This window comes from Mus musculus, chromosome 11, assembly GCF_000001635.26.
Source record: "Mus musculus strain C57BL/6J chromosome 11, GRCm38.p6 C57BL/6J".
In the NCBI taxonomy this organism is placed as follows: Eukaryota; Metazoa; Chordata; class Mammalia; order Rodentia; family Muridae; genus Mus; species Mus musculus.
The window spans coordinates 96,944,084-96,965,653 of NC_000077.6; the positions used below are offsets into that span (position 1 = coordinate 96,944,084).

At 50.5% G+C, this 21,570-nt stretch overlaps 1 protein-coding gene and 1 long non-coding RNA gene across 8 annotated transcripts in view; one reads left to right on the forward strand and one right to left on the reverse strand.

Moving 5' to 3' along the window:
- Window positions 1–62: 62 nt before the first annotated feature.
- On the forward strand, window positions 63–20,977 carry D030028A08Rik (RIKEN cDNA D030028A08 gene). The gene is made up of 6 exons (NR_003293.3): window positions 63–131; window positions 762–1,010; window positions 8,498–8,645; window positions 15,471–16,198; window positions 16,778–16,913; window positions 19,488–20,977. It is a non-coding gene; the product is annotated as an RIKEN cDNA D030028A08 gene (long non-coding RNA).
- Window positions 9,249–21,570, reverse strand: part of Sp2 (Sp2 transcription factor) — a 29,628-nt gene continuing 17,306 nt past the window's right edge. For 5 of the 7 annotated variants that reach the window (NM_001363225.1, XM_006534520.4, NM_030220.4 and 2 more), the window contains 6 exons: window positions 19,282–19,361; window positions 16,955–17,926; window positions 13,341–13,653; window positions 12,022–12,196; window positions 11,692–11,885; window positions 9,249–10,487 (listed from right to left, as the gene is read on the reverse strand). In NM_001363225.1, coding sequence (NP_001350154.1) covers window positions 10,387–10,487; window positions 11,692–11,885; window positions 12,022–12,196; window positions 13,341–13,653; window positions 16,955–17,926; window positions 19,282–19,350 — 1,824 coding nt within the window. In that variant the 5' untranslated portion in view covers window positions 19,351–19,361 and the 3' untranslated portion in view covers window positions 9,249–10,386. The remainder of the gene's footprint in view (window positions 10,488–11,691; window positions 11,886–12,021; window positions 12,197–13,340; window positions 13,654–16,954; window positions 17,927–19,281; window positions 19,362–21,570) is intronic. The other 2 variants (NM_001080964.2, NM_001363226.1) reach the window with 1 other exon arrangement.

The following is a 21,570-nucleotide window of genomic DNA, read 5'->3' on the forward strand; positions in this document are numbered from 1 at the left end:
CTGGAGCGAGACCAATTAGAGCGGGAATGAAGGAACCCAGCAGCCAATGGGCAGCGCCTCCAGGGGCGGGAGCAGAGAGACAAGGAAATGCTGTCACCGCCGTTTAAGAAGCACGTGGAGGTTTGTTAAAGGTATAGGGACAGCAGCCAAGGCGAGGGCGGGGCGAAGTCTCGGGGCTGGAGAGGAGAGGTCCGCAGTAAGTGGCCGGCCAGTGGCGGGCTACTGAAGAAGAACGTAGGGCAGGGATCCCCTCCTGGCGCAGCGGAGGTTGGAAGACTGGGCAAGAAAACATGGTTTGGGGGCCGGACTCGGAAGCAAAGGTGTTAGGGACACAGGGAGAGACTGAGGGAGAAGATTGTGGCTTGAGAGTAAGGAGAGACTGAAACTGCCTTGTAAACCGCAGGGCAGGTGCTGAGGGTCGTGGTGGTGGGCTGATACTCTGGGGACTGGGGAAGCACTCTGGGGTCAGGAAGGAGACTCTGAGGCGAGAAGGGAGTCAGCTGAATAGAAAGAAGACAGAAATTGGAATCAGGCTACCCCAGAGCAGAATGGTCTTCCCTTCTAACTTGTAACCCTTTCCTAAGGGTTGGGCTGGGCTCAGGGCATCCTATACCCAATGCAGTGGAGTTACTACTAGCCACTGCTCTAACAGATGGAAGGGCTGTCCCTTTCCTAAACCTCTTTCAACTTGGTTATTTCCTCCTTTTCATATTTCTTCTTGTTGTTGTTGCTGTTTTTATTTCTTTGTTGTTCCTTTCTAGGTAGTGGGAGGCATAGTTTTTGGCAATAGCCAGCCAAGGATACAGGGAACAGGTGCGGCGCCTGCACGCTGACTTCACGTGGTGGATGTCTGGCTGAGAGAGAAGTAGGAAATCCTCACAACGCTTCTTCCAGCTTTGATCTGCCTGGGGCAGCCCGTGGTGGAAGATGACTCTGTAGCCCTGGTGTCTACCAGTATCCGGAGTGGGAGCCCCAAGAGCCATGTAGACAGGCACCCAGCACTGTGCCAGGTAAGAGACCTTCTTGGCCTGCCTTGGTGTCTGCAGTGGGAACTCATTATCCTCTGTCTACAGCTTGAGCCAGCGCAATCTGCTGCACAGAAGCAAGAGGAAGGAAGCTTGCTGAGAAAAGTGGTGCATGCCTGCCGGTTGTCTCAGCACTTAGACTAAGGCCAGCCTTGGCTACATAGTAAACGTGAGGCTAGCCTAGAATTTTTGGTGCATTGTCGTTTTCTCCCATGAGCAGGATGGGGAGAGTCGTCTGGCTCTTGCAGTGGACTGTAGTAGTTAGTCATCAGCATCCCTTATAAGGTCCACTCTCTTTTTCTATTCCCGGGGCTGCTCTTTCTTTGGAGCAAGAGCTTCCTAGGTACTGAGACTTCCAAGACAGGATCATGAGCTGGGTGTGGCGCCACACAGCTGGGACTCCAGCCCTTGGGAGGCAGAGGGAAAGGATCATGGGATTAATACCAGCTGCACAGCCTTAAAAAGGAAAAACAAACAAACAAACAAAAAAACGAAAAACCAACCAACCAACCAAAACAAAACAAAACAAAAAAACCTCCAAAACCAAAAAACAAAACCACACAACAACCATGAGATGTGTATTTATATAGCCTATCCATTCAATAAACATTTACCAGAGACTGCCTTTAGGCTAGGCATTGAGCCAGGTCTTACAGTACCAAAGTGAAGGCCATAGCATGATTCCTGGCCACACTGGCAGGTCTGTGAGCCAGAGAGAGTCGCAGGTGGTTAGCATGGTCCTGTTAGGCAAAGGAAAACTGAACCGAAGGGGGCCAATCAGTGCAGAAAGGCTTCCTTGTGGGAGCCGACTGGAGATGGTCGGTCTTAAACATTTTTTTATCTTATATAAATGAGTACACTGTCGCTGTCTTCAGACACAGCAGAAGAGGGTATTGGATCCCTGTTACAAACGGTTGTGAGCCACCATGTGGTTGCTGGGAATTGAACTCAGGACCTCTGGAAGAGCAGGCAGTGCTCTTAACCCCTGAGCCATCTCTCCAGCCCTTGAAGATTGTCTTAAAGGGTATTTGCCAGATGGGCAGTGGAACAGGTGTTTAGGAAGAGGGAAGGTGGCCAGTAACAGCTGATGCATCTGGGCCCTTGGAGCGGTGAGATGCTGCTGAAGCCAAGTAGCTAGAAATCGATGAGATGCTCAAACAGCAACCTGATGCACCTGCCCCACCCCTGAAGGTAGTGAGGGCCCATCTTTTAGACACAGTGTTTCCAATTCTTTATATTGTGACATTGTGTAGCTACAAATCTACATTCCTGGTGGGTGTTTCTGTTTGTTTAAGACCTTGGGGGGGGGGGGGAGTGGCAGGTGTGGTGGAATGTGTCTGCTAGTCAGCTACCTAAGAGGCTGAGGCAGGAGGATTATGAGTTTGAGGCCAGCCTGGGCAGCTGAGCAAGAATTTATCTCCAAAGAAAGGCTTTATTAAGGGCTGGGGGTGGGGTGGGGGGGGTGGCCCAGTGGCAGAGCGCTGGCATCCCGTGCACCAGGCACTGGACTCCAGCCGCAGCTCCATAGAAACTAAGCCAAACCAGATGGGGAAGGAAAAAGAGCCGGAGTCCAACTGCCGCTCTCTTCCCAGGCAACAGTCTAGGGAAGTTTGCTGTTGACTCCTTCTCTGTATTTTCCTTTTGTCTGGAAGTTAACAAGTAGGCTTGTGTTTTGCTTTTCTGCTAAGTGGGATTTGGTGGCTAAACCACAAAGCGAGCCTTCCATGCATAAGGACCGAGCCCTGGAGACACTTCGCTTCCTTTTGTTGTTTTTCCGAACTGGCTCTGCATTTTCTTCCTGGGGCTTCGTTCGCCATCCTCCGACTTTGTAGTAGTGTTCTTTTCTGGAGACAGGCCCAACTCAGTAAGCAGTGTCTTGCACAATGGCATTTCACAGAGCTACACCGCTTTCTCGCTTTCTCGCTTTCTCGGGATGAAACAGAGAAGTTCAGGGTTCAGGGGCTATGTCTTTTGTCTTAACTGTTTGTTTCTAAAGTTTTCTTTCTTTTTTTCCTTTCTTTTTTTGTTTCTTTTTTCTTTTTCTTTTTATTTATTTATTTATTTATTTTTTTATACAGGACCATTTATTTCCATGTAGCTCTGCCTTTTCTGGAACTTGCTGTGTAGACCAAGTTGACCATAAACTCACAGACATCCCCCTGCCTCTGCCTCCTTAGTACTGAGATTACAGTCATGCACCACCATGCCGGGCACACACATCTATCTATCTATCTATCTATCTATCTATCTATCTATCTATCTATTTTTGGCTTTTTGAGACAGGGATGCTCTGTGTAGCCTTGGCTGTCCTAGAACTCACAGAGATCCACCTGCCTCTGCCTCCACACTCTGGTGACCCAGTGGATGACAAGGGAGGGAGGGTGAGGCTAGTGGCCAGAAGCTGCTGGGGATAGCTATAGTGTTGTCCAAGTGGAAGCTGGGGGCGGGGGCGGGGGTGTGGCTAATGTATAAGTATTGAGAGGGACTATAGGGAGAGAGCGGCTCACCGGGACTGACTTTAGGCTGGCTGGCTGCTGCTACTTACCAGTTGAAGAAATTTTGGGAAAAGATGAATTCATTAACTGTTGAAGTTTTATGGGACACCCATGTTTGGTTGGGCTGGAAAGTGGAAGTTGGAATCTGAGGGAAAGCCTTCGGCTGGTGATACCAGTTCGTGTCATGAGCTTCCAAAATGGCGCTTGAAGCCATGGATGTTGAGGTTCTATGAGAGGAGTGGCTTGGAATTGGGGAGGGAGGATGTTGAGGAGGCCAAGGTGGTAATGATACTGGTGTGATACACCCTCCTGCTTTCCAGGAGGGTGCCGGATGAGGCTGTGTGTCTGAGCAATGACGTAGACTGGGACTCTAAAGATTCAGGAAGCCTTGGCCTTAGTGAATTCAGCTTAGAGAGACAAGTCCCATGACAGGATGAAGGTTGACTTCCTGCTGGCAGGTGGCTGCTCCCCTTTCCCGGCCCCATAGCTTATCAGGGCCCCTAGTTTCAGGCCTTGCTAGGGTGGGACTTGGGAAGGCCAGACCTTATCAGTGTCCTCCCTTGTGGGGCTTTGTGGTTAAGCCCTTCCTGATAGACCTAGATAGCTTCCCAGACTTGGTCTGTGGTGTCCATTCAATGTGGCCGGTATTATCCATGAGCCTGGGAGCTTCTCTGAGGTGGGCTGAGGAGATGACACTCGTCTTACTTTCTGTGGCTCAGTCTCAAAATCCTAGCCAGCAAGCATGCTCAGGAAGGGCTCATCTGTAATGACTAAAGTCATGTCTGGGTTTAGTGGGAGACACCGTCCGTCTGTCTCAAGGGAATAAGGTGGAGAGCAATAGAAGTGGAACCTGACGTCCTCTGACCTCTGAGTGCAACTGCCACCTCCTGTGACTGCTACAGTTCCTTTAATGATGTCACCTTGACCCCAAAGATTTCACGCAAGGGTTAGAGGGATAGCTAGGTAGCCGAAGGCACTTACCTCTAAGCCTAACAAACTGAGTTCAGTCTCCAGGACCCATGTGATAGGAGAACAGACTAATGCCTATGTCCTCTAGCTTCCATACGCCCCAGGGCATGTGGACACAAACACACACACACACACACACACATACACACACTTTGGTCACCTCACACATAGTCTCAGACCTGAGGTGAGATCACCACAATCTCTATTCCATTGACCAAGAATTTTGCAAGTAGCTGGCTTCATGCAAAGTAAACAGGGGTGTGGGGTGGGGGTGGGAGTGGGGTGGATAAAGGCAGGTGGTGGCTAGTGAGTTCTGCCTGAGCCAGAGCCTTTGCCTTAGGCTTTTAGACTCTGCAGGGCCTAGTTAGCTAGTTGATGTTACTCAGCTTTCCTTCATAGGCCATTGCTGGGTGGTCTACTCTAATTGTGAAGTTGGTGGGGTGATTTGTGGGGGCAGAGGTGGAGGCAGGTTGAAACGCTGTCTTGCTCTGTAGCCTTGCTGACCTAGAACTCACTGTATAGACACAGCTAGTCTCGAACTCGTGGCAGTCTCCTGACTCAGCCTCCCAAATGTGAGAACACAGGCATGACCGTCACACCTAGCTAGTGGTAATGTTGGTTTTGTGTTGGTACTTGGGTTTGGCTTTATGTTAGGTTCTGATGTTAGGGCTTGATAAGTTGTCAAGACTAACCTGAGCTCGTTTTGTAGCCCAGGCTGGCCTTAAGCCTCCAATCTTCCTGATCCCCAGCCTCCCCAGTAGCTGGGGTTATAGACCCGCATCCCAGGCCAGGTTTCTCTTCACAGGAATAGAACAGTAACTCAGACAGTTACATTAACTAGAGAAACCGTACTCTGCCATAGGACAGGCGCCCTCAGGGCAAAGGCCTAACCCCCAAAGATTCCAAGTTAGGAACTGCATATTTATTTGAAAGGAGAAGCTTGAATTGAGTATGTTGCTTGGGAAGGGTTTCCCCAGACCACCAGGATACACGGAGGCCAACGGCAGCTGTGGCAGAAGAGGGCAAGACCATACCTGGAACCAGCACTGTTGTGTGGCTTCACAGGCATGCAAAATGCAGGAGTTACAAGGTCGAGGAGACTTGCACCAGTGTTCCCGAAAGCTCCGCAGGCCAGGTACTGATCCCTACAAGGAGGCTCTAAGAGGCCACTGTATGAAGCTGTGGAGGCGAGGCCTAAGTTACAGTGGAGACCCTGGGGTGATGGAGATCCTAGGGCCATGTGACACTGAATGAGGAAATCTGCAGGCATGAAGTGGAGTGGGCACAAAAGAGAGGCTATGTGTTCTTTAGGCAGCAGAGCTGGAGGCCAGGGCTGCCTAAGACTGTTGGAGCCTAGATGATGTCACCAAGAGTCCCAGGTGCCAGATATGGCGCTGTGGGGTTTCTTTCTTTCTTTTTTTTTTTTTTTCTTCTTTCTCTTCCCCCTTTTCCTCTTTTCTTCTTCCTTGTCCTCAGCCTCCTTCTTTTCTTATTCCTCTCTCCCTACCGACCCTCAAGACACTGTATCTCTGTGTAGCCCTGGCTGTCCTAGAACTCACTCTGTAGACTAGGCTGGCCTTGAACTCAAGAGATCCACCTGTCTCTGCCTCCCAAGTGCTGGAATTAAAGGTGTGCGCCACCACGGCTGCAGGGCAAGCTTCAGGTTTTCTGTGCTAGATGTTCCTCTTGTTTTGGCTTGACCGTTCCTGGTGCTCCCTTCATGCCTCCCTTTTGGAATGAGAGAGTTGTACCTTGTATGTTGGAAATACATGGCTCATTTCTTGTCTGTCTCATAACTTCCTGAGTTTCAGTGGAGGTGACGGAGACTTTTGATGTTAGAACTGGTAAGACTTTGGAGACTTTTAGCAATGGCTTAGATGCATTTTATATTATCAGAGCCAGAGGTAGGATGTTCTAAAGGGAGGTGTTTGGGTATCAAGTTGATAAGAGCTGATGACTAATCTCTGCTAACTTGGGTAAATTTAGGATCAGGCAGGGTTCCTGTAGAGATATAACTGAAGAAGACCATCCTGGAATATGGTCCATAACTGACCAGCTGAGCACTGGTGTTTATCTCTTTCTGCTTCCTAACTATAAACTCAATGTGACCAGTGCCCCACACACCCATCCCCATGGCTCCTGACCATGAGAACTCTAGTCCCTCAAACCCTGAGCCAATAAATCCTTCCTTAAGCTCGGGTCATTTGTTGCAGCGACAATAGTAAAGGCACCAAAAAGATCATTGTAAAGATAGACAGGCTAGTTTGCTAATTTAAAAAAAAAAAAAAAAAAAAAAAAAAAAAGGAGGTGCTGGAGAGATGCCTCCACAGTCAAAAGTACTGGCTGCTCTTACACTGGACCAGTTTAGTTCCCAGCACCCACTTGGAACTCCAGTTCCAGGGGGATCCAATGCCCTCTTCTGGCCTTTGTGGGCACTGCATGCATGTGGTGCAGATGCGTATATGCAGACAAATGCTTATTTAAAAGCAAAACCAAAAGCTTTATATGGTGGCAAATATCTGAGGTGGGACACATCTTAAGTTCAGGGCCCTTGAACTCCATACAGTAAAATTGTTTCAAGTCAAAAGGAAACAAAACAAAGGAGTATAGCACTTGGGTTTGCCTTCAGGAAGTAGGCCTTTCCTACCCTTCTCCAGGAAGTGATCCTGCTATCTCGGTTAAAGAGCTTCAGTGTCGAGTGTGAGAGATGAGGACAGGAGCAGGAGCTTTGAGACAGATGACTTAAGAAAGGAACCAGGCACAGGAGCCACCATGACTTGTAGGGGGCCCCTTACACTTCTGGGTATGGCTTGCACCTAGGCTGTCATCAAGGGTCCCAGCAAATATCTGGTGGAGGCCTCTTGCTCGGGGGAGGGTAGGCTCAAGTAGCCTGGGCCACTGGGGCTCTTTGATATAGGATGGGTTAAAGCCAGACAAGAGCCCATTTGCCATTGAATCTTTGTGTGTGTGTGTATGTGTGTGCGTGTGTGTACTTGTGTGCTTGCACAACTGCAAAAAATATACAGGCCGGGGGTCAACTTGGATGTTTTTATTTAGGAGACGTCCACCTTGGTTTTTGAGACAGCTGCTCTCTCACTGGGACCTGACTTGCAGATTGGGGTAGCCTGGCTGATTTCTGTCCCGGGGATCCGCCTCTCTCTGCCTCCCAGGACTGGAATCACAAACGCATGTCACCAGCCTGGCTTTTGATGTGGGACTGAGCTCAGGTCCTCAAGCTTACACAGCGAACATTTTACCCATGAAGCCATCTTCCCAGGTGGACGTCTTTCTGCCCCTTGACCTCATCGTTGCTAGATGGAACATGTTCTCCTAGTAAAACACAGGCATCTGGGAGCCGGAGAGATGGTCCAGTGGTTTGGAGCTCACGCTGCTCTTCCAGAGGACCTGGGTTCCGTCCACAGGCTCACAGCTGTCTGCACCTCCAGCTGCAGGGGATCTGATGCCTCTGACCTCTGAGGACGCCTGCACTCACGTGCACACACCCACATCAAACACACACCTAAACATAATCAAAAATAATAAATCTGGAACAAACAAAACACCTGAGGCATGCATCCTGCCACAGACAGGTAGAATCCCATAGCTGGTATAGCTACATGTCTCCCTGAGAAGGGAGCTCCCACATGCCAGTCTCTGCTCCTGCATAGCTGGTGACTGACACCATTTTGTTTACAAAAGCAAAGGAGTCAACGTAGAGACTTGGAGTCAGGCCCCAGGGAAGAGTAACCCTGGAGCCCGAGGCAGGGAATGGCAGAAAAAGGTCGGCTGACCAATGTACCCCTTTGCACTACCCAGCAAGGCTTCCCCCAGCTGCCAGGGCTACACTGAGATGTAGGTTGGTGGGCTAAGGAGGCTCCTGTGCCAGGGTTGATCCAGCTGTTGGTCTAACGCAATTAGGCAGTAAGGGTCACCCTCTGCCGCTGCTGAAGTGGAGGGAGGGCAGAGAGCCCGGATCCAACTGAGATCTGTATCCTTTTTACTTTTCAGCTATGTGGGAGTTGGCTGGCTCTGGGGACGAGCTGTTGGCAGTGCAGGTGGCTGGCGACAAGGATGGAGTGTGAGGCCTCGAGACAGGATGGCAGGCAGCACAGAAGCCTCCGCACTCAGCAGAGCTGCGGTCCTGGCTGCTCTGAGGGTAAGTAGAAAGTGTCTGGTTTCCTGCGTGTCTGAGGCACACTGGCCTCTTCCTCCAGCCTGGCTGCTGCTTTTCAGGCCCCCAACGCTTGTGGCTTTAAATCTGAGTAAGTCACAATCCCTGACTTCTTTCTCTGTAGTTCTGCCAAAATGAAAAGGTGCCCCCCAATACAGTTTCCACTCTGCAACTCTACTCAAACCCAGAGCCGACCCTGAGGAACCTGCTTGGTCCCAGACTTCCCTCCCACCCTGTGGGAACAGTATTTTCTGCAAACCCAACCTTGTGGGCTAAGGCTTTTGACTCCTCTAGCTTCTCACAGACTGGGAGGCAGTGCCTTCCTCGGGGCTGGGGTGGGAGGTACAACAGTCGGCCAGCTCAGGAAGTTCTTCTAGGGTTCGCCTCTGTGGCTGAAGCAAGACTGGGAGTGGGAGAAAAAAGCAGAGACTGCACTGGGCTCTGGCTCCAGAGGCCCCCAGGTGCTCTGAGAGCCGGTCTCCTTTGGGACCAGGACCAGGAGGGTAAATTGAGTCCACAGTTCCCGCCTCAGGAATCCTTCTGTAAGACCTCTGACATCACAGACAAAGGAAGCCCAACTGCCAAACGCAGACTTTGCCTTGGGCAACTAAATTTATTAGCAAGAAACTTTTTGTCAGCCCAGTACTGACCAACAAAATACATCGTTAATAAAGGATAACAAATCTTCACTTAATTAATAAAACATCCTCAAGCAGTTACAACGAAAATAAAGTTGGATTTCTGTTTAATTTAAAAGCCTCAAAAATAACAAGCAATATGTTTTTAAAACATGTCTTAGACACAATAGTCTATTATACAATATACACTGTACACAGTGGAGCTTGGGCAGGGGGAGATGAGGGCGTGGCGGGGTCAGGATGGAAGGTGTTCTCAGGTGAGTCCAGATTTGAGTTGAAATGTGTCATTTAGAAAAGAATTGTTAAAGTGAGAAAAAAAATAGCAAAAAAAAAAAGACCCTCCTATGCTCAGCATTGCCCCCAAAACCCTAAACTGAATGCAAGCAAGGGGGAGGCGTCTAGCAAAGAGAGGAAGGGAGCAATTAAATAAAATGTGGTTAAAGCACACACGTCCACAGTGTCATCATCTGAAGTGAGTATAAGGCAACGTTCTCCGTAGAAAAGAGGGAGGGCAGGTCCTCGGCGTCTGACCTTTCATAGGAAGTTGGAATGTTTGGAGGAGAGCCGTGGCAGGGCTGGGCAGTGGAGTGGAGGCAGCCTCCCACCTCCCCGGTGGGGGGTGTCAGTGGGAGGCTGGGTACAGGGCCCCTGGGTGTCCCTAGCGGCCCAGGAGGACTTAATTGAGGGGGACAAGGAGGCACGGTGGGGGAGGGGGCATGGCACAATGGGACTCCGGCAGTGTTGAGGAAGGGGATGGGGTGGGGATGGGGGCTCACTTTGCTCCTCGACGGAGTGAAATGTATGTTTTTCCTTTGGAAATAAGGGTCCCCACGCGTCCTGGGTTAGAACGTCTCATTGGGCATGGCCAGTGTCCATGGCCTGGGCAGGCCAGGAGCTCACGGTGAGAGGGGCAGAGCCTTTGGAAGGAGGAGAACACAGGAACAGAGTCCCTCTCTGCAGGGACACAGCCACAGAACAGGAGTGGGGTGAGGGCTGCCCAGGGCAGTCGTGGGCACCTGTCCATCATGGACCCAGGGCCAATCAGATGGGAGGTGTTCCATCTTCAGGGCCTCCTGCCTCAGTTGGCCTTACAAGCCCTTCGTGCCTAGGTGGGTCTTGTAATGCTTGGTGAGGTGGTCACTCCTCATGAAGCGCTTCTGACATTGGGCACACTCAAAGCGCTTGTCCCCTGGGAAGAAGAAATATCTTTTACCAAAGAGGGCATGCAGTATCACTGCCCCAGTCCCAGAAAGGAGAAGCTCCAGAAAGTGAGAGCCCCTGGAAAGGCCAACTTGGCCTTGTCTCTGCACTCCACTAACAGCCTCCTCCTGTCGTCTATTGGTCGCACCTCTCTGCCCCAGCTGCCCCGTCTAATCTACCTCTCTACACTCCGTTCTTGGGTACACTCTGGTCTTTGCCCAGGCTGCTTGTCCTTGAGCCTCTGCATACCTGCTTCATTCTGGACTGTGTCCCAGGGACTTTACACCTTCCTCCTTACAGGAAGACATCTCAGCCCTGAGCCCCTGAGTCTGGACCACAGCGACCCACCCTGTATCAGGGTGTGTATGCTTCTGCTTGCGATGGGTGTGACTCACCAGGAGCTGAGGCATGTCCCCCACCTCAGTGTCTGCTCAGCAGGGCATCATTCCCTACAACAGCATCTGCCAGTGGACCACTGGGCATGCCCAGGACATCTTTAAGGCACCTTCTATCGGGTGCATTAAAGCACATAATAGTGATAGCAACCTTAATAGTAAACTTAGGCTGCCATGGAGGCAGGCCTGCAGTAGGCCATGCATGTCGGAGCAGGCCTGTAATCTCAGCATTAAGGAGATAGGAGAAGTGCCACGAGTTTAAGGTAAACCTGGGCTGTACAGCAAAATGTTGTCTTAAAACAAACAAAAAGAGTTGGGTGTGGTGACTCACACCTGTAATCCCAACAGCTGGAGTCTGAGGCAGGACTGCTGCAAGGGCAGCCTGAACACTTGGCTCAATCTTGTTATCGCTCTCTCTCCAAAACCAATACTGGAGGCCAGCTTGGTGGCTTAGTTCACAGGGCTTTACAGAGGTGGAGACAGAGGGACCTTAAGTCCTAAAACAAAGCATTTACAAAGTATGTGGCCTTGAGAGCCCAGGGCTTGGGTAGGAGCCCAGCTTGCCCACCACTAGCCACTTATCCAAACCTCAGCCAGGTGGCTGGCACTGAGGTAACCCTCCAAGGCCTTCCTGGGACTAACTTATCTGAAAATGCTACACACAGCATTTGGCATTTCTTATCACTGCTTGGGTTTGGTTTGGTTTTGATTTTGGGTCTGGGTAGTGTGGATGGTGAAGCCCCGAACAGGCATGGGTGACAGTGTACAAAGGACAGACAAGGGCATGGGGGAACTGACCTGTGTGGGTTCGAGCATGTCGCTGGAGTTCATCGCTCCGAGTGAATCTCTTTCCACAGAAGAACCAGTTGCAGACAAAGGGCCGCTCGCCAGTGTGCAGGCGGACGTGGGCCCGGAGCAAGGATGTCTTCCGGAAAGTCTTCCCGCAGTCCGGGATGTGGCACACGTGCTTCTTCTTGCCCTGCTCCCCAGACCTGAGGGGTTGGGTTCAGAGTAGGGGGAGGAGTTGGGAAGAGGGAAGGGAGAGAAGCACGGGAGGTCAGGCCAAGACTTGTCCCCGAGTGACCTGTGGAACAGGGGTGTGGGTATGGCCAGGGTCGGGCATATTACCTCTTCTCCCCATCCTTGCAGTTGGGACACGTGCAGGCCATGCGCCGCCGTTTCTCCCCAGGCTGGGCCTCTCCGGCTAGAGCCTGCTCCATCTGCAGCTGGATCTGGGTGGGGCTCAGCCCACTGATAGTCAGGTTGTTTCCAGAAACGTTCTGCACGGTCAGCTGCTGCTGCCCTGTGGGAGAGAAAAGGGTGTGGTTCAGGAAAGGAAGCCCAGGCTATCCCTCTCTCCCTCCCTCTCCCTCTCTCTGGCTGAGGAAGACTCATGGAGCCTAATACACTGGAGGGCAGTGAGGGCCAGAGGCCTCCCTGAGATTCTGCCCCTGCTAGCAGGAAACTCGCCTAAGAATTTTTGTTCTGTGGACCAAGCAAATGCCTAAGATGCTCGACGTTTATTAGGGATGTGGAAAGCCGTGAGCTCTCGCCGCCGCCGGGGGCGCTGCAGACTCCCAGGTGCAGATGCAGCCTGCTTCGCTAGGCAGCCTCAGCTCTCCCTCCCTCCCTCCTTCCCTCTCTCTTCATTTTTTTATTTTTTTAAAGATTTTTTTATGTATTTTATGTATATGGATGTTTTGTCTGTGTGTATGTCTACATACCAGGAAAGGGCATTAGATCCTATGGGACTAGACTGTTGTGAGCTGCCATGTGGGTGCTGGGAATGAAACACAGGCTCTGGAAGAGCAGCCGGTGTTGCTGAGCACTGAGCCATCTCCCAAGTCGCTTTCCCTTTTTCTCAAAGCTGCACTCGCAGAATGTATCATCATCAGCTCTGGTGCAGTGTAAGCTGGTCCTGCTGCCCAGGACGCCCTCCCCTGCCTCCCACTCTCAACAGCAGCCGTCCTTAGCTGGACGGTGGTGGCACATGCCTTTAATAATAGCGCTCAGGAGGCAGACGCTGTTCTGGTCTACAGTGGTCCAGGAAAGCCAGGACTATACAGAATCACTGTCTCGAAACACTACCCCTGACCCCCAAAAGAAGCCTTGACTTCCTTTACATTAGGTACAGCCCTTAGCTACCTGACCTGGGCAAGTGACCAGCCAAATTAATGTGAATTTGTATATTACTTGGACACATCTATTTTCTCAGTCTCTATTCAACATCTGCAGTTATCATGTGGTCATGTGACTTCCTATCTCACAGTATTACTGTAAGGACCAAGTGTGAAGACAGATATGACCTGAGGCTGGCAGGGACCAGGAGCAAGCTGAGCATCCTCCTGGCTGACCCTGGAAACCCCAGGGGCCCGGCTCAGGATTCCCATATGCTGAATGCAAAGCCCTGCTCCCAGTACCCTCCTGGCTTCAGGCCTTTCCCTCACCGCCAGTGTTGGTGATGGTGACAGGCACACCCTGGACTTGGACACCATTGATGTTGATGGTCTGCATGGCCTGAGCAGCTGCTGCCAGCTGTGCGGCGTTCAGGCTGATGATGCTCCCAGCAGGTGCAATCTTTGGCAGGGGCCGCTCTTTTCGGAGAATGGCAGCTGAATGTTTTTTGCTGGTGCCACTCAGATGGGGAGCTCGGAGTGCAGGGCTGTTACAGGTGACGGTTGATGTGGTTGCAGCTGTTGCTGGGGGGCTGTCCTGGACAAGGACTGTCTGTACCTCACCAGAAGGTGTACGGATATAAACCTGAGGGGCCAGAGAAAAGAGAGTGCTCTAAGACAGATGGCAGCATGACCTTCCTTGTCCGAGGGAGAACTGGGACACCTCTGTCATCTCATCCAGCCCAAGAACACACTTGTGCACTACTCATGTTTAACAGGGCCGATGCTGCCCTGCACTCAATCGGCATGAGCTGGTTACTGACCTGCAACCAAACTTTTAATCTGCTTAGCATGGAAAAATATTAACTGCTAAATCTCAAAACTGGAAGATGAATAAAAAAGCACACCACCAGCATGGGCTACAAAGTGATGTGGAGCCAGCTTAACCACACAGTAAACTATCTTTAAACAGCAGGGGCTGGAGAGATGGGCCTGAGGTTACGAGTACTGGCTGCTCTTCCAGAGGACCCAGATTTCCCAGCATCCACACAGTAGCTTACAGTCATCCCTAACTCCAGTTCTAGGGGAGCTGATGCCCTCTGCCGACCTTCTCAGGCATGAGGCATGTTCACATACTATGTTTAGGCATAGTACACGTACATATATATGCAAGCGAACCTCTTATATGTGTGTGTGTGTGTGTGTGTATATATATATATATATATATATATATATATATATATATACATACATATATATATATAATAAAATAATCTAAGAAATTGTTTAAGAGGAACTCGATATTTATCTTATCCCAAAATGTCTCTCTTCAAAATACTAATGAAATACAAGGAGGAAAAAATTTTATGTTGTGTGTGTATGTGTGTGTGTGTATGTGTTTATGTGTGAGAGTATGGGTACGCATGTGCTACAGCACACTTGTGGAAGTCACAGGACAACCTTGCCTTCCTGTAAGTAGGGCTTCTTGTTCGCTACTGCATATGCCAGGCTGGCTGGTTCCTGTCTGGTCCTCCTGTTTCTGCTCTCACCTCTCTCTGTATGAGCACTGGGATGGCAAATGCAATCCACTCATGGGACATCACATAAACAAACTAAAGGACATTCTACAAAACAACTAGCCTGTGGCCTTCAACAGCAGCAAGGTTGACTGCCACATTAAAGAGGAAGTGGGGCTGAGGATGTAGTTCAGGGTAGGACACTTAAGTGCCTAGGATCCACGAAGCCCTGGTTTAATTTCCAGCTCCATGGAGGTGGGGGATGCGAGGAATTCTTTCTGAAAGAGAGATCTGACCAGAGAGATGCGACAACTACATGTAAGGTGGACAGAGTCCTTAGGCAGCGTTGGAATTACTATCCGAAGCATGTGGTGAGACCTGAATGGTACCTCCCCGATAGACACCAGCAGTTCACTAGTGAGTTTCAGGCTTGAAGGCTGCGGTGTGCGCAGGGGCTGTGCCTGTGTGGGAGAATTAAAGCATTTGCAAGTGGGAGGGGGATCATGGTGGCAGTTTATGTTTAAATGATCCAGGGAGAAAAAAATCCTTTGTAAGACTGATTTTAACTGGGGTTATATTTAATTCCTGGATACTGAAGACTTTTAGTTAAAGGATAACATCTGAACCTGCCATCCCTTAATACATATAGAAGCCTCAGGTCCCTTTCCAGTTCTGTATATGTACCCCATTTAAAAACCTTACAATGTTGTACTTGTTTTTTCTCTGAGGTAGTAAATGGCTGGCTGAGTAACTGGGGCGCAGGAAGGAGAGGACCTGCCCCTTCTGTCTTCTCTTCTGCTAGCCTCAGACACCCTGAGTCAGGCGAGGGCCCACTGCTCCCTTGGTGGGTACTGAGTGGGTGTTAAGCACTGTTTGTTTTATTATTACCTGACTGTGTGGGGGTGCTTTGTCTAATGTCTTTATCACATTTGTTTATCATGTGCAGATGGAGACTACAGGAGGACTCGGAATCCTCTGGGAGTGGAGTTACAGCTGGTTGAGAGCCACGTGAGTGCTGGGAATCAACCTTGGAACCTCTGGAAAAAGCGGCGAGTCAACCACAACCCATCGCTCAAGCCCCATTGCTGGGCCTGGTGACAACGCATGTCAGTCCTGCCTCAGCCCCCTGAATGCATGTTTACAGATGTGCACCAGAGCACCTGACTCAAGTTTTAAACGATCATTTTGAGCACTCCTTCTCATGGCCATTTCCCTGTAAATCAGCAGAGACACTGGGGAATGGAGCAGTTTGACTCCCATGGCTGCTGGAGTCTCCTTTACTGCCCCGTCTGTCTTGAGCAACACTGGGCTCTGTCTGTTCTTGTCTGCTTTTAGAGTGGGCTGAGCTGGTAACATAAAGGAGCAACAGCTGAGTGGCGGTGATGACGCCTTTAATCCCAGCCCTCAGGAGGCAGAGGTAGGCAGATTTCTGAGTCTCAGGCCAGCCTGGGCTACAGAAAAAAAAAAAGGGAAGGAAGAAAAAAGCAGCAGCAGAGACTGCAAAGTGACCAGAGAGCTAAGCAGCCGGCAGGGCAGGCTACCAAAGCAGCAAGATGGCGGCCACAGGGCAGCTAAAAAGACAAGAGTTGACAGCTGGCAGAATGGCCAGCTGCCCTGACAGCAGCAGAAGCAAAAGCAGCCGTGAGCACACTCCAGAACCCAGAGGTCATCATGGTGAGTGGAACATGGCAGGCTCAGGAAGACGAATGTCTTCTCCCTTAGGAGGGATCTAGACTAGAGGGGAAAACACACGCTCAGTGGCCACATGCACACACAGTGAAGGAAGCAGAAGGACAACCCCCTCTCGGGGAGGATAAACAGGGGTGCAAAGAAGCAAGGCTACAGCTCACACATGCGACCCCAGCACTGCACTGAGGCTGGAGCAGGAGGGTCCCATGTCTGAAGCCAGCTTGGGCTGTGCAGCGAGTGAAGCCAGCTTGGGCTGTGCAGCGAGGTAAAGGCCCACCTGGGACCCACAGGGAGACCTGTCTCAGAAAGGAAAAGGCCTGGCTGCCCCACTGCTATTGCTCTTGTCTTTAGCAGAGGCCAGCATTTTTTTCTCTTGAACTTTCCTACTTTACAGCAGATTCTATGGTTCTAGTTCGAATTCTCATTCTTGCTGTTATATATACTCTTACATTAAAAATACTTTATTATGACAGTATACAGATCTACCCCATTATGCCCCCAGAGCTACCCCATAAGGAAAGAATAAAACAGACCAGATATCCCTGTTCCATCTGATTTCTACAGGTCAGGACTACTTGGCCTAAGACCTGAAGAGACTCCAGGGGAGAAGCCATTTCCTGCCCACCCCAAATGATGGTGACTCCAGCTTCCCGTAAGATCTGACGATGATCTGCCTCAGTTTCAAAAGCAAGCCAAAAGGGTGAGCAGAGGAGGGGAGGCAGGGCAGAGGGACTATGGTACCTGGGTTGGTGTTGGTTCAGTTGTCTGGATCTGAAAGTTCTGAGAGGGCTTCTGGGGGACGGTGGGGAGGGTGGCAGAGGCAGCTTGCACCACCCGCAGTGCCTGCTGGGGGATCTGGACCACCTGCTGCTGCTCAGCCTTGGGTGGCACCACCTGGACTTGCTGGACCACAGCTGGCTGGCCCCCGCCAGGGCTCTGGACGATCAGCAGGTTGTTTCCTGCCTGGATGATGTTGTCTGCCGTGGTCTCTATCAGCACCGTCTCCACCTGCTCAGCCACAGCTACGGATGGCTGTGACACAGGGAGGCTCTTCTTCCTAGCTTTCTTGTTAGTCTTAGACAGTGGGGTGGGGGGGCTCTCAGTGAGGAGCTGAGCAGGGCCCCCAATATCGCTGGTGTTCACCAGGTTGTTGAGCGGCAGGGTGAGCGTCATGTTGCTACCCCCGCCTGTCAGCTTCACCACGTTGGCCCCGCTCTGCACAGGGGTGGTAGTCGTACTTGACTTCTGGACAGGAGCTGGCTTGATGGGGACAGGCTTATGACCAGATGTTGACGGGGTGGTGATGGCTTGGTTGGTGCCTGGGATGACCTGGATCTGGTTGGTGAGACTGGGCTGCACCTGGATGGTCTGGGAACTGTTCCCTTGGATCTGAGGGACTTGGTACTGGATACTTGCATTTGATCGGCTCCCTTTGTTGATCAGGGTGGGGTTCTGGATTGCAAACACAAACTGCCCTCCAGGGTAGGAGGTACTCAGCTGGGAGCCCTGAATCTGAAGTATATTTCCTTTAGATGATAAGATGCTAAAGCTATTCTTGCAGGGACTGAGAGGGAGAGGAGCGGGTTTGATAGGGACCAGTTTCCTTGGGGTAGGCTGGGGGGGAGCAGGAGGTGTCACTGCAGCTTCAACAGCTGGGGGGCCAATTTTGCTACATGTCGCAGCAAGCAGGGCCAAGGGAGATGGCTGGGAGTCCTGCAAAAATCAACAGAAGAAAGGAGTGAGATGGGCTGACTAGCCAGACACTCTGCCCTCACGAGCCTCTCTTCTCAGCAGCTTCCCCACCCCTGTGGCAAGCTATCACTCACACACACACACACACACACACACACACACACGTGCGCGTGTCCTGCATTGGCTCCTGCTGGTTTCTCCATGAAGTGAAGGAACTCAGTGTAAAACACCCCAGAAGCAGCCTTGGACACCACACAGCAACAACACAGGCTGTTCTCCCCCCCACCCCCCCACCCGCCCTGCTGGCCTAGTGTCGGCAGGGATAACAACACACCCAGGTATCAGATACCTGGAATCAGTTGGAATTCTACCAACTCAGTACAAGGAGGAGAGGAGAGCTGATGGGGAGGGAAGATGACATGAACTTGCTCTCGGTAAAAGGTTTCTGGTTTTGTTCTGGAGTGTGTATTATATACATGTATGTGTTCATGTGGAGGGTGTGTGGGTATAGCCGAATCAGCATAGGTGGAGTAGGTAGAGGCCAGATATGTTAATGAAGTCTCACTCTTTGACTCTCCCTTGTTTATTAAATTGTTATTTATTTAATGTATGTGGGTGTTTTTCCCACATGTATGTCTATGCCTTACTCAAGTACTTGTACTTGGTGCTTTCAGAGGCCAGAGAGGGTGTCAGATCACTTGATCCTGGAGTATGAGCTATCATATCAAACCCAGGCCTCTGGAGGAGCAGCCAGCGCTCTTAAGCCACTGAGCACCTCTCTACCTCTTTTTTTCTTTTTGGCTTTTCAAGACAGGGTTTCTCTGTGTAGCCCTGGAACTCACTTTGTAGAACAGGCTGGCCTCGAACTCAGGAATCCGCCAGCCTCTGCCTCCCGAGTGCTGGGATTAAAGACATGCGCCACCACGCCTGGCTCTCTCCACCTCCTTTGCCGTCATTTTTGAGACAGGGTCTCTTACTGAATCTGAAACTCACTGACTGGGCAAGACTAGTTGGCCAGTAAGCCCAGTGGAGCCCCTCTGTCTGCCTCTCGAATGCCAGGATTATAGGTGTGTACTACCAAGCCCAGCCCAGCGGTTTACACGGGAACTTGGAATTGAACTCAAGAACTCATGCATGTGCAGCAACTTTACTAAGAGCCATGGCCCCAGCCCCAGAGGTCACGGGTAACACAACTCTTTTTGCCTGACCCAACTTTGACATCTTAGACAGGTGTCTATGTCTTAGTTCAGAAATGAGAACAAGTGAATCTCCCTGGGTGTCTGCAGTGAGAGCGAGCGGGTCTGAGTAAGGCAGAAAACCCACTTCATCAACCCGCCGGGCTCTGGCCCTGCCCTCAGAGAGCACCGTGCACTTGCCTGGGTAGTAGCAGCAGCAGGCTGCAGGTAGTCACTGGGACTGACAGCAGCAGTGGCGGCCATGCTCATCTGTGGATCTGCTGGGAGAAAGATGGAATGATGTAAGAAACACACCACAGGAGAACCCAAGGCCCCTTGCCTCCGCTTTTTAAATTAAATTAATTTTTTTTTTTTTTTTTTTGCCTCTGTTGCTGCTTTTCCAACAGGTTAAGAGCTTTTCCTGCAAGGCCCCGCTCGAGCATCCCAGCCCCGGGCTTGCCAGGGTGAGCTTTTCCTTTGCTTACACTCATCGATTCAGGCCAGGCCTGCCTTCACCACACTCCCCACACCATCTAAGATGAGGAGAACTGGGAGACTCGTGTGTCGGTCCGGCTGTGCTGAGTCCAGAGTGCCCCCTGGTGGACACTGGTAGCCCTCTAAATCTGAATCTCTTCATTGGGGCAGAGCCTCTAGGCTTGTGCTAAGGCAGGCTACCAGCTCAATCCAGCGGGAGCTAGATGCAAGCCAGTCTGGGAAAGAAGAAAGGCAAGGCCAGCATTCCTGAGCAGCAGGACATAGCTGTCCTACTCTAAAGGCTGTCTGTCTGCTCAACCTTCATCAACCTTCACACAGAGACACAAGGGCCTCCAGGAACCAGAAGACGGCAACTCCTTTAAGCCAGCAGTTCTCAGCCTATGGGTCGTGACCCATTTGGCAAACCTCTCCAAAAGTATTTACATGACACTTCGTAAGAGTAGCAAAAGTATGGCTGTGAAGTGGCAGAAAAAATAATGTTATGTTTGGGGGTCACCACAACATGAGGGACTGCACTAAAGGGTTGCTGCGTAAGGAAGGCTGAGAAGCGCTGCCTTAAGTGGACTAACCCCTTTACCCAGGACAACTGATCTGACTGTGTAGGTCATAGACTCAGCAGGGCTAACAACTACATGGAAGAATGAACACTTTCCACTTTTGTGTATATGCAGTAATAGCTGGCAGAATTTTTCTCTTCTCATTTCCCCACAACTGGATAGTTGACCTCCATATCAACAGGTTCTGTAGCCACAGATTCAACCAACCATGCATCAAGAAATGTTGGTGCTACATAATCTGCAGATGACTTAAGGTATGCGGCAGATGTGCAACTTACAGGTAACTTCTATACATTATATATAAGTCTTGAGCATCTACGGGTTCTGGAATCTCCAGGAGCTCCTGTGGGTACCAAAGGATCACTGTATCCTCCTATAATTTTTAAACTTTAATTTTACTTTATTTGAGACAGGAATCTTGCACCATATCCCAGGTTGGCCTGGGACTCGTTTACTAGTCTCTCAAGGGCTGGGATTACAGGTGTGTGCCACCAGGCCCAGCCGCTTACTTTTGATAAGAGAGAAACTAAGAGTACTGGCTATTCTTCCAGAAGACCCATGTTCAAGTCCCAGCACCCACATGGTCATCACAATCCTCTGTATCTCCAGTTCCAAGGGCTGGCCTCCTCTAGCCTCCAGTGCAGGATGCACATATGCAAGTGGTGTAAAACGTACATGCAGGGGAAAACCCATACACATAGCATTTTAAACAAATAAAGGGCAAGCAAGAGGCTGGATGTGGTGGCACACGCCTTTAATCTCAGCACATGGGAGGCAGGGGAAACTGGATCTCTAGGAGTTTGAAGCCAGCCTGGTCTACATAGTGAGCCCATTAAAAAAAATCCAAAAAACAAAAAACAAACAAACAAAAAAAGAAAGAAAAAGAAGAAAGAAAGGAAAATGAAGCCCTAAGAGCTCTGGGTGAAGACTCTGCCATGGTAAGAGTCATAAATCACTAAGGCAAAGCAACTGGGAAGTCAGGCTGGTATCTTAGACATTAAGAAAGCAAATTCCAGGAAACAGAGAGATGGGGAAGACTCAAGGGACAGAAGCTCAGGAACTGACCCCAAGTCAGGAGTCTATGAGGACAGAGCTCAGGCAGAAACAGAACTATAGTTTGGTGAGGACAGAAGTACCACCATTCATGGCTTTTTTCAGGCCCCTGAAAGGTAGAAGGTAAAGAAAGAGAAACAGGCAGGCTGGCTGGCCAGGAAGCAACACAGTGCCTTCAGTGGTCACCAGGCCCCAAGCCATGAGATGCAGCAGAACAAGGGTGATCCTGCGATGCTGCCAACTGGGAGGCCAGTGGATGGTTCTGCGCAGTGGACACATAGATTCTAGGATATTACAGACACGGATCCCTGTAAAATCATTGCAGTTATGAAGGAACAACTACAGAAAAAAGCATGCAATTGCAAAAACTAGTCCTGTAAGCACA